The sequence below is a fragment of the Schistosoma mansoni genome (assembly GCF_000237925.1).
Source record: "Schistosoma mansoni, WGS project CABG00000000 data, supercontig 0173, strain Puerto Rico, whole genome shotgun sequence".
NCBI classification, from domain to species: Eukaryota; Metazoa; Platyhelminthes; class Trematoda; order Strigeidida; family Schistosomatidae; genus Schistosoma; species Schistosoma mansoni.
This window is the reverse complement of record NW_017386059.1, coordinates 561,686-573,774: the sequence shown is the minus strand read 5'-3', so window position 1 is coordinate 573,774 and position 12,089 is coordinate 561,686. Positions and strand designations below refer to the sequence as shown.

At 33.2% G+C, this 12,089-nt stretch overlaps 1 protein-coding gene across 1 annotated transcript in view; it reads left to right on the top strand.

Annotated features, from left to right (window-relative positions):
* Positions 1-181: 181 nt before the first annotated feature.
* Positions 182-12,089, top strand: part of Smp_153170 (serine/threonine kinase) — a gene marked incomplete at its 5' end in the record, with an annotated part of 72,797 nt that continues 60,889 nt past the window's right edge. The window contains 4 exon segments of the mRNA XM_018796409.1: positions 182-1,399; positions 1,405-1,864; positions 4,985-5,262; positions 8,391-8,578. Coding sequence (XP_018646898.1) covers positions 182-1,399; positions 1,405-1,864; positions 4,985-5,262; positions 8,391-8,578 — 2,144 coding nt within the window.

Sequence of the window (12,089 nt, the reverse complement as noted above, 5' to 3'; positions counted from 1 at the left end):
CGAAAAGAGGAAGAAAATCTGAGAGCACCGAGGAGAGAAAGTTGATTCGAAACGAAAAGAGGAAGAGACTGTCAAGAAGGAAGAAGAAGAAGTTGAAAGGAAACGAAAAGAGGAAGAAGAAACCAAGGGCACACGAGGAGAAGGTGTCGAATTGAGACGAAAGGAAAGAGAGGTTTCCAAAATGAGGAAAGTAAAGGCGGAGACCGAAACGAAGCGAAAGGATAAAGAGATTGCCGAGATAAAGAAAGAGAAGGACGAGGCAGAAAAAAAACAGCATAAAATGGAGGAAGATGAGGATATGGCTAGCCATAAGTCAGACAAAGAAGGACCACTATCAAAAACAATAAAAGATGACACAGAAGGAAAAGAAATGAGCATGAATAAAAGAGATGGAGAAGGATATAAAGAAGGGAAAGATGAGGATAAGAAATTAATACCAACGAAGGGCCAGACGCAAAAAGGAATGAAAACGAAACTAGACGAGGATGCTGAATTAAAACCTGAATCAGAAACATCTCGGAAAAAAAATACCAGAAGCGCAACAGAACAAATAAAAGAAACAAGACAAAAGAAAGAAATCAAAACGATCCTTGAAACTGATTCCGAAATGAGAACGGTAGGTGAAGTTAGTAGGGGAGAAAAAGATAGTGAAGAAAACGAAGCAGTTGTTAGGTCAAGTGAAACATTTGAGCCACCTAGTGACGATAAGCAAGGAAAAAGAAAGAAAAAAGTGACGAAATCAGAAGAGAAACAAAGTGAGGAGAAAGGAAAGAAGAGAAGGGGAAGTAAATCGTCCCCGAAGGATGATGATAAGAACATAGAAAAGCTAGTTGATCAAATCAAAGTGGAAAATGAAATGAATAAAACAAAACAAACGCTGAAAAAAGAAAATAAGTTAGATGGTCAGTATCAAAAGGAAGGAAACAAGAGTGAAGCAGACGAATTTCTGGAACACAATGGTGAAAAAGAAAAGAATGAGATCGAGACAGTGAAAGTAGTAGACAATCAATTTACAATAGATGTCAACAATTCAGAAAGCACTGAATCTCAAAATAAACAAAATTTGATTGATCAGGAAACGAACAGTGAATTAGAACTGAAATCGGTTAAAAAGGCTAAAAAGAAAGAGAGAAATGACGAAACTGGTCAAGAGACTAGTAAGCAGACGAAAGATGACGAAAAGATAGGAATTGATAAAACTGAATCTATTGTTAGTACAGAATATTCAACAGAAAATCAAGTGAACAACAACCAGAATCATTTGAGGATTATCAACAAATTATTACGGAATCAGTTCAGAAGCCACAACGTAGAGAAAGTAAAACAAAAAAGCATGGAAAAGATACAAAAAAGAATAGATCAGTCACTGACACTACTACCACAGGAAATGATGAAGACTTAACTAAAGATTACATCAAAAATAAACAGAAAAACGAACCGAAAACACAGATGAACCTGGTTGAAGTAGAAATTGGCAAAAACAGTCAGGAAGTACTTGATACGATATCAACAACTGATGCCTTACAGAATGAAGCGGAAAGTAAGGAAAAACAACGAAAAGAGGAAAAGAAAAAGAAGAGAGAAAAATCGAAAAATGTTGATTGGGAAAATGACGACAATTATGTTAGCACTAGGAGGCAATCAATGGTCGGTGAGCAAGATTCAAACAAAACAGAACTGATTGAGGATCAGAAACAAGTAGAAAAACGTAAGAAGCATCGAGAATCAACTACAGAAGTTGATAAAAATGATGTAGAGTTTGAATCATTAAAAGGTGAAGAAAAATATATGGAAACTAACGCTATGAATGATGACCAAAGTAAAGAGGAAAAAACTAAAGAACAACATAAGTGCATAAAAGCTGGTAAGTTACAAATTCTAACATAATTGATCTTCAATTTGTATATTAACCGACCAAAGAATTTTAATTAGCTCAATGTATGTATTAATTAATCTATTACTTGACATTAAGAATATCGGTCACTTGTTACATTTCATTCAAATAAATTCGTGTGACTCACCTATAGATATCACATGTTCAGTACTAAGTGCGATTTTTCTCTCCATTGTTAGCATAATATTTCGGTGTCTCCCTTATCTGACTCCAATAAGATTGAACAATGATAGTGTTAATGAAATATGATTCCTACTTGATTTCATATATGTTCTGTCTAATTAACATGTTTAAAACAACAATACATCAAAGTTTGATACATATTGTATTTAGGGCACGTAAACTTCAGATATGCTAACAAATGCTAGCAAATAAAAGATCCAGCTTACTCGGAGAGTAGCAAGGCGATTCATTTACGTAAGAAATATAGGGAGTGGATAGACACATAAGTAGTACCATACACACATGTATAAAACGTACTCAAGGTCTCACACGAGTAATCGACGAGGCCGAAAATATGGGTGACAGAAAATACGGAAAGATTAGATCCAGCTCATCAATCCAAATGTCAGAATAAATCACGTAGGTGTGTAACAGATTGATTTTCATATCGTGTGAGATAAAATGAATTGTAGCCTATAAAATCGAATTGCTGTCAGAATAAGTGGTGGTGACCGTATACTCTCGGCTCAACAAGCCGAAATTTAATATTAAGAAACTCACTAGGAAACTTTAAGCATCAACAACCTTATTAATTTTAAATGCATTTTAGTGGACGATGGACATCTAGAAATTCTTTTTCTTTTGTAAAACTGAACCTAATTGATTAGTGTATGTATGATATCTGAAATAATCATCTTTTCCACTCCCGACTAGTTTTCTCGTTTTGGTAAACTGAGCAATTTCATGTAGTCATTATCAAAATCTTAAAGAAAAAATAATCGTTGTAAGATGCCTACAAAATTTTAGATATGACTGAGGCTAGTTGTTACACATTATGATAACGACTGCGCCAAGATTTTAAAACAAGTCATCAGAGTTCGATTTGTTTACTGTCATGACTTGTGATGCTAATCGACATCGCATGCCAAATGCATCAATAAGAATTTTGACTATGATTTTTTCTATCCTGCTTCGTTGATACCCTAGGATTCTGTACTTGACTCATTGTACGTCCTGACCGGTACAGTGAACCTTGAATCAACGCAAGCTGCACTCCTACTAATCCGCTTATTCACGAGCTTTTACTTATCTTTTGCCTTGAGTTCAAACAAATGTCAGCAGTCAGTTCCTACTGTATGCAATTACGCAAACTAATAAACATAGCCCAGCAAATAATTACCTCAAACACCCATTGGCTTATATAAAGGAATTATGAAACAGCACAATACACCACATAAAAAATACTTGAAACACAATCACACCACATGTGGCAGGGTACATATAATTAATCGTAACTGGTAGGTCCTGGGTTCGAATCTCGCGAGTGCGGGATCGTGGGTGCGCATTGCTGAGGAGTCCCATAATAGGACGAAACGGCCGTCCAGTGCTTCCAGGTTTTCGATGGTGGTCTAGCTCCAATTGACTCATGATTTCAACTTTGAAATATACTGAAATCTCCACAAATCCCCTTCTGAAAAATATAGATGATAATAATCCGAAAAATAGTCTCACAAGTTTCAACTTTCCCGCTACGATGTAACAACAGCGAGTAAGTAGAATATGCACATGAAGTGAATCATAAGTGATGACCTGACGATGTTAAGATTTTGATGAGGAAAAAACGTTTTGCTATTCAACTTAATTACGGCCATTGTGCATTAGATCGAAAAAGTGATAAGACTTCTGAGTGAACGCTAGATTTGGTTCCGCATGCTCTTATAGTACCTCCCGGGCTAAATCCACACGGTAACTTGAATACGAAAGAAAAAGAATGCTTTACTCCAAGGTTAGTTTATGTACAAAAAATCTAGGGTTTTTATAGCATCTTAAATGGCCTTGAGCTTTCTGAAAATTATGGAACTCTACTAAACTTAATAGCAATATAGGTAATGACCAAATCAGAAACCTTCTGAAAATATTTTAATATCTTGTGATATGTCGTTGCTTTTCATTAATAAACAGAATAAGATTAACTTTGAATAATACTATAGATTTGTTTAACTTAGTAGTTCATTCTTGTTATGCTAATTCGTTGTGGTATTATGTCCGGCTTTTATCTCGTGAATTATCTACCAATCGAAATACGAATTGTCTAATCTTAACACTGTGACAAATCAATGACGTTCGACCAGTATGAGTAGTCTAGCGTCCTTATTAGTCCCTTGTCCGCCTAGCCCTTCCAATTGAGTCCAGAACACCAATTGCAGCTTCTGTTATGCGAATCATTTATTTCAAGCATACTCGGTTTACATACTAGACAGACAGGCCACATCACACCATAAAAAAGGAAATAATATTTGTACGATATCAAGCCAAATGTGGCTGTGAATGTGGGATACAATAATCAATAAAGTGATTATAATTTAGGGACATTAATTCGTATAATAATAATTTATGGGTCAAAATGAAGCTTATAATAAGATGAATACAGATATACACAATCTAATTACTCAATAGTTAAACAATAAGAATATATGTAGAATAATCGTCCATTAATGGGTCCCAGAAGTTACCTGTACTTATTTCTTCACTAGGATATAACAATTCTTTATACTTTATACAACACAAAGTTTCACCACTATTTTGTCTTACAATGAATCCTAAAAATTCTATCATGTTTTGTTTCTAGTCTGAAAAGTATTTTGTTATGAGCTAATAACTCACTGAAGACAATGGTGGATGTGTCACTAAATTTCGTTAAGCTGTTGAAGTTATACATTCACGTTGTTGGATGCCGGCTGGTTCAATAGTCTAGATTTTAAGCGCTTTCGCGCGAGACTGATAGGTCGTGGATATGCACTGTTGAGGAATCCCACAATAGGACGAAACGGCCATCTAGTACTTCCAGGTTTTCTATGGTGGTCTAGCTTCAATTGACTCATGATCTCAAATATTAAATTATTTTTATTTTTAATTTTTTTTTAATAGAATTCAACTTAAATAATAATGAAAAACAAGAAATTTTCAATGAACAAAATAAACCAATTCAATATAATAATGATACAATTTATTTATCACCAATTATAGATGATAATAAAAAAGAAGAAAATGAGAATGAGAATAATAAAAATGAAAAAATTTTTTCTACAAAATTATTATCTAAATATATTTGTAAACAAGGTGAAACAATGAAATTAGCAGTTGAATTAAAAAATAATATTTTTGTAAAAAATTTTGAATGGTTATTCAATGAAAAAATTATTGATGTAAGTTATACTAATATTGATTAATTAATTAATTAATTGTTTGATTGATTGATTAATCGATTTGTTCATACAAAATGTTATTATGTAATATTAGAAAGTATAAATTATTTCTAACTATTGAATAGCTACTACTTACTTATTTTACTTACGCCTGTTACTCCCAATAGAGCATAGGCCGCTGAACAGTATTCTCTAACCTATTATTTCTTGGGCCTTCCTTTCTAGTTTTATCTAATTGTTGTTCATTTTTCTCATATCTGTCTCCATTTCTCGGAGTAATGTATTCACTGGTCTTCCCCTTCTCCTTTGACCTTCAAGATTCCATATGAGGGCTTGCCTTGTGACGCAGTTATGTGTCCTATCAACTTCCATCTCTTCTTTCTGATTTCTTCCTCCGCTCAAATCTGGTTTGTTATCTCCCACAGCAGGTTGTTGCTGATAATGTCTGGTTAACAAATCCGAAGTATCTTGCGTAGACAACGGTTAATAAACACCTGTATCTTCTGGATGTTGGCTTTCGTTGTTCTCCAGGTTTCTGCCCCATACAGTAGAACTGTCTTGACATTTGTATTGAAAATTCTTTTCTTCGTTTCGGTCGAAAATTGTTTTGAGTTCCAGATGTTCTTCAGTTGTATATATGCTACTCTTCCTTTGCCGATCCGCGCCTTCACATTTGCATCAGATCCACCGTGTTCATCAATGATACTGCCCAGATTTGTAAATGTTTTAACATCCTCCAGAGCTTCTCCATCAAGTGTGATTTGATTGATGCATGTTGTGTTGTATCGGAGAGTTTTGCTTTTTCCTTTGTGTATGTTGAGACCTACTGCTTCTGAGGCTGCCAATATACACTTACAACTTGGAAAAACTAGATCATTGCCCGTGGGATTATCTGCTTCATGATCTACATGAAACATATGACAAGACGTAGAATAAAGTGATTTTTCGTGTGCTATAAACATAGTGTGGTGTATGCTACTGATATCAATAAATATAAGTAGTATGTGTCACTAATCGAAAGTGGAATACCTGGCGGCAGAAGGTTGAGGAAATCAAACAGAAGAGAATGAGAACATAGAGTAATTGCTATGGAAACGAAGGGACAACAAAGTCTAAGACAACTAATGAATATTTTTGAAATGAAGTATTTACTGAATGGTTCTCAAAGTTTACTAAGAAACTCTATAATATCATATCCGAATACATTTGGTTGTCCCAACTTGTGTTCTTGTTTACTACAATAGAATTATTTCATACAAATCTTACTTTATGATGAACATTAGTCAAAATTTGAACTAATAGTATCAGAGAAATGAATCTAAAATGATATATGAGATAATTTTATGAATTCAGACTCAAATAATCTCAACTGTTCTCTTGTCATTCTGACCTGAATGTCTACAAGGAAATAACCGAAAACAAAATTTCCAACAGTAAATTGAGTCAGAAATATTATTGTACTAAATACTTTACTTAGTCATAATTAAATGTAAAATTGATCATTCGTAACAATGTGATTCATTTGAAGTGAAATACGTTTAAAATCTACATCGTGAAGATGTATACAGTAATATTATTGTTATCCATTGACTATATAAATAAGTTGTCTACGGCTAGGGGTTATGCTAAGCACTCTGTTAAAATCATACAGATATAAGCCTATATGAGAAAGTCGAGATTACCAAGATAAATATTAACAGTAGAATATTCCGATTGTCCGTTGTAATGTTAATTAAAGAGTAATCTTCGTTATAAATTCAAACAACAATTTACTAAACAGTTAAAAGTCCTTCCTTAATGTAGGCCATATTACTAGTTTTCTGTTGATGAAGTAAATAATAATGAAAGCCCTAATTTTATTCGCATATATCATAATAGTCTGATTATTTCAGCCTTCGTTTTGGTTAATAGAGTATGTCATTTAGCTTCTGATATAATGACATAATGAGTGGTAATTTTTTTCTATATCTTCGTAATGACAGTTTTCTCAACTTTATTTACCTGTTTCAAGGAGTTTGCTTCATTCTCAATTAGATCAGAAATGTAAGGTTTTCATGACAATTTATTTCTAAAACTATTTCTACAAAATATTCACTTGGTATTGTTTGGTTGAATCTTCCCATTGACGTTTAGGACTGCAATTGATCATATGTGCATACTGTGTGTATTGCCTCGATATAGCCTAAATTGACAAGCATTGTGAGCAAAGATGGATAGTAGCTAGCAGTAGAATCCAGTTTGACAAGCATTTCGTCCTATTTAAGACTCGTCAGCCGGACTTACCTGCATCTCAAAATTGATGTTCACTCTGGGACTCGAACCCAGTGCAATAAATTTAACTTTGATTATAACCCTCAAGATGTTGAGATCAAAGTGAAAAAGCTTTCCGAATCATTTATTCTTTATTAATTGAGATTATTTTGAATGTAACTTAAAACCTAGTGAATCTTTAATCTGTTTAGTATTAACGTGTATTTATAACTACAATTATGTATTATGACAATATGATGTTGTTTGCTTGGTTCCATAAAGAGAAACCTATGCACTTACAATTTTCTGTTTAGAATACCACTGATATTCGAGATGACTTTTATTTCTATTCACAATTCTTTGAATTCCAACTGATAAATGAGATATATCCATTATGAATAATGTTTATGCGAAGCTAGTACTATTCAAGGTATCTTTTTGTTTAGTCAGTTAATTCTTTCTAGCTTTCCCTAATGCTATTTTATTGATAAAAAGTATAATACACAGGAGAAATACAAGCTTAACCATTTCTTATCATTACTTTGCCCGATAGTCTATAAAGTGTATATTTTGTTCGTTTGTCATGCGAGGCTAAGAACATTGTCCGATCAAAGTACCTAACTGATTGAAATAAGTCTATTATATTTCGGTTATCTAACTATATACAAGCTTAACATCTTTTAAAATGACTTGCTTATTCAGTCATAATCTAAAAAAAGTTGTCTGATCCCTGTTTGTATAATGAATCAACACTACAGTAGTCAGTTATTACTTGCAAAATTAAACTAAATATGATCTAACTGTACATAAATTCTGCTAAATAGGATATTTACTCTAAATCATCAAAATTGTATCTTCACTTGTTTTTATATTAACAGCCTGAATCAACTGCTGATTTTGTTGTGTGGCAAACAGGTAATTGGATTGCACTGACAATACCAAATGTTAGACCAGATTTAACTGGAACTTATACACTACATATTGTTACTCCATCTGGTGAATATTATACGACAGGTGATCTGTCAGTGAATGGACAAAAACTACAAATGACACCATATATCCCATCGTAAGTTTATTTCTACTAACTTTACTGACTTTCTGTTTTTATTATCATTAATATTAGTTGTAGTAATGAAGCAGTTACGTAATCAACACAATAAAAATGAAAATTATTTGAATATAGATAGTTGTATTTGGTATGATATAAGTATACAGTCGACATATTTTTTCTGATCCATCTATTGTTCCATTTTTTTCTTATGAATATTCTTGTTCCTTTTATAAAAAGGCTGATAAAGTATAGCTTCCAAATGGATAGGCCAATTAAAATGTACAAGATATATTTTTACAAGTTTCATAATAACGAACTGATCATGGCTAGACTGAAATTGAAAACCGGGAAGTACTTGATAGCTTTTTTTACCTTAGTTTGGGACTCTTCAGCAGTGCACTTTCACGATCTTGTCACGCGAAATGGAAATAAGGACTTCCGGTCTTAAACGCAGACACTTAACTTCTAGACTTCTGAGCACCTTTTTAACAGTACTAACGTCTAACTTCAATCGATCAACGATATTGCGAGGCCATTTTTTGATTGCGTGAGGTAGATAAGCGTCTTGAATACCTTGTTATTGGGTGTGTAGTGCTGAGGAGTTCAATGCTAGCACGAAATAGCTGTTCAGCAGTTCCTGGTTTTCAATGGTGATCTAATTAAGATCAGTTTATGATTTAAAACTTATTGGAACTCTATAATGCTCACAAAACCTGATACTGTATAAAATATACTTTGACCCCATAAAAAAATGGAAAATCCCATCACAATTTAATGTATGTTTATTTAAATGTTAAATCAGAATCCGCTTAATAAACCTAAGTATCGATGTCAATAAACTCTATTTGATACATCAATTCGATCAGTTTGACTATGAGTACAAAATATCACTTTCTGACAAGTGTAAACTAACAAATAATCTATATTTATTGTTTCTTACCAGTTAATTTTATCTACCTAATACTTTATGGTTGGTTAATTTGACAGATTAGGTCATTTTATATAGTTGAGATCAAGAGTCAATTGAAGCTAGACCACCATGGAAAACCTAGAAGCACTGGACGGCCGTTTCATCCAATTGTGGGACTCAATTGACTCATGTTCTCAACTATATAAAATTACTAAAATCTCCACAAAACCCCCTTCTGATAATGATCATATGCTCACTAGTGACTAGCTTCATGAGGCATTTCCTGGAGTTCTAGTGAGAAGCAGTAACCAGTGGAGTTCAATCAGGTCTGTTGGGAGATATCAACTCACTGAAGACATTGGTGAATGGTTGCTCAATTTTGTGGATTGGTTGAAGTTAGATATTAACATCGTTGAATGCCGGCTCAATGGTCTAATGATTAAACGCTCTCTCGCAAAACTGATAGGTCCAGGGTTCGAATCTCACGTGGATGCGCACTGCTGAGTAGTCCCACAATAGGACGAAACGGCCGTCCAGTGCTTCCACGTTTTCCTTCATGGTCTAGCTTCAATTGACTAATGATCTCTCAGAAATTACTAAAATCTCCACAAACCCCCTTCTGAGATTAAGTCATTTACTGATTATTTTTCGGATGTTAATCTAAGTAAATAAAATAAGAAAAAGAGAATTCAGCGAAGAAAATTTTCTTTTCGACGAAATCATTTACTTAAGCTGTACATTCGTATATATAGTTATATGGAGAATATATGTCTACAGGAGGCTAGGAAAGATTACATTATAAATGGATTCGACAATAAATAACAAATGAGGTTACATAATAATCAAAGGGGTGAGGAAGAAAATAATTTATGGGTCAGATAATAGTCCAGTTGACAAATGTGAAGAAAATTGACAAACACAAAGGTCATAATAATAGGCTGAATAATAATAAAGGAGACTTGTATAAGGTAATAATAAAAACGAATTAGAGTTAAAAATGCAAAACAATAATTTAAAAAACAAAAAATCCATAATAATCAAATTAAAGTACAGAAAGGGTATTTGGGCCAAAGAAGGGTGAGAGGTTGGACAAATCGTTTCTGCACGCAAAGTTCAGGCTTGAGTTAGTGAATTGCCAATGTCTCAGCAGTGCATAAAATATTGATTCCACCCCCCTTCGATCCGGTTCCTTTGACTCTGTAGATTACTTTAAAAGAAGAATCTTTTGGAGAGATGTGTCCACAGTTAATTAAATGCTCCTGTATCAAACAAGTAATTTTTTTACATTCTCCTTTTAAGATCCAAGCCGGATAGTGTTCCGAGATGCGTTTGGAAAGTGATCGCTCTGTGCAGCCTATGTAACGTGGGGCACGTTACATAGACCACACAAAGAAATTTTCTTCGCTGAATTCTCTTTTTCTTATTCAATGACATTATGAGTTATTTAAATTATCTAAATAAAAGAAATTATTCATATAACTATATATGACTATATATATATAACTATAACATATTATTTAGGCAATAAATGAACTTTCTATTAATCAAATGTTATAAGGTCAAAAGGTAATAAATAGTAAATAATTCTATAATGAATCCAATAAAACGAAGTCAAAACTGAATTACATCCAATTCATATATCAACAATCGAAAATTAAACTAATTCTGTATTAGAGTTTGAACCAATTCTATACAAAAGAAATGTTTAATAATTGATTAGGGTATTAAATAGGATTAGTTGAAGTTAGACATTAACACCATCGGATGCCGGCTAAGTGGTCTAGTGGTTAAGGGCTCTGGCTCATAACTGGTAGGTCCTGGGTTCGAATTTCGCGAGGCGGGATCGTGGATGCGCACTGCTGAGGAAACCTGGAATAGGACAAAACGACCGTCCAGTATTTCCAGGTTTTCCATGGTGGTCTAGCTTCAATTGACTCATGATTTCAACTATGAAAATGCTGAAATCACAAAACCCCTTCCGATGAATTAAAAAATAATAATAAATGCTAATAATTTTCAGTAAAGCTATAAACTACATAACAACGTTGAAAAGTCACAAGTATTATTAAGCAGAGATATATGATCAATATTAGCTCTAAAATGTAGGCACATTCAGCTAACATGTTTCAAATAAGATGAAACGTGTGTCTTAGATTCCACTGCTAGCTATCTCTCCTTAACAATTCTAAAATATCATTTGACCATACTGAAATGAATAATCAAAAAAATAAAGGATTTGAATAATTTTATTTCTTACATCCATATTTGATTTATACATAAATGTTTAGCATTTTGTCATTGTTCGAAACCAACAATTAGATAACCATATAATGCATTTTTTAAAATTTTCTAGCTTAACTTGTTGTACTTAAAACAAATTGTATGTTGTGGTTTGTTACTAATGGGGTATGTTAGAATGTGATCTTTACTATATGGTATCGGTTGTTATCATTTAGACGTAATACCGACCAGAACTTGTGCTATTTATACCCAATCTAAGATACAACGTAATATGCATGTATTGTACAATTATACACAAATCATAACACTCATTTATATTCATTTAAAGATGAGCAACAGTTATCTTTTCATATCATTTTGTAGTACTACTCCAAA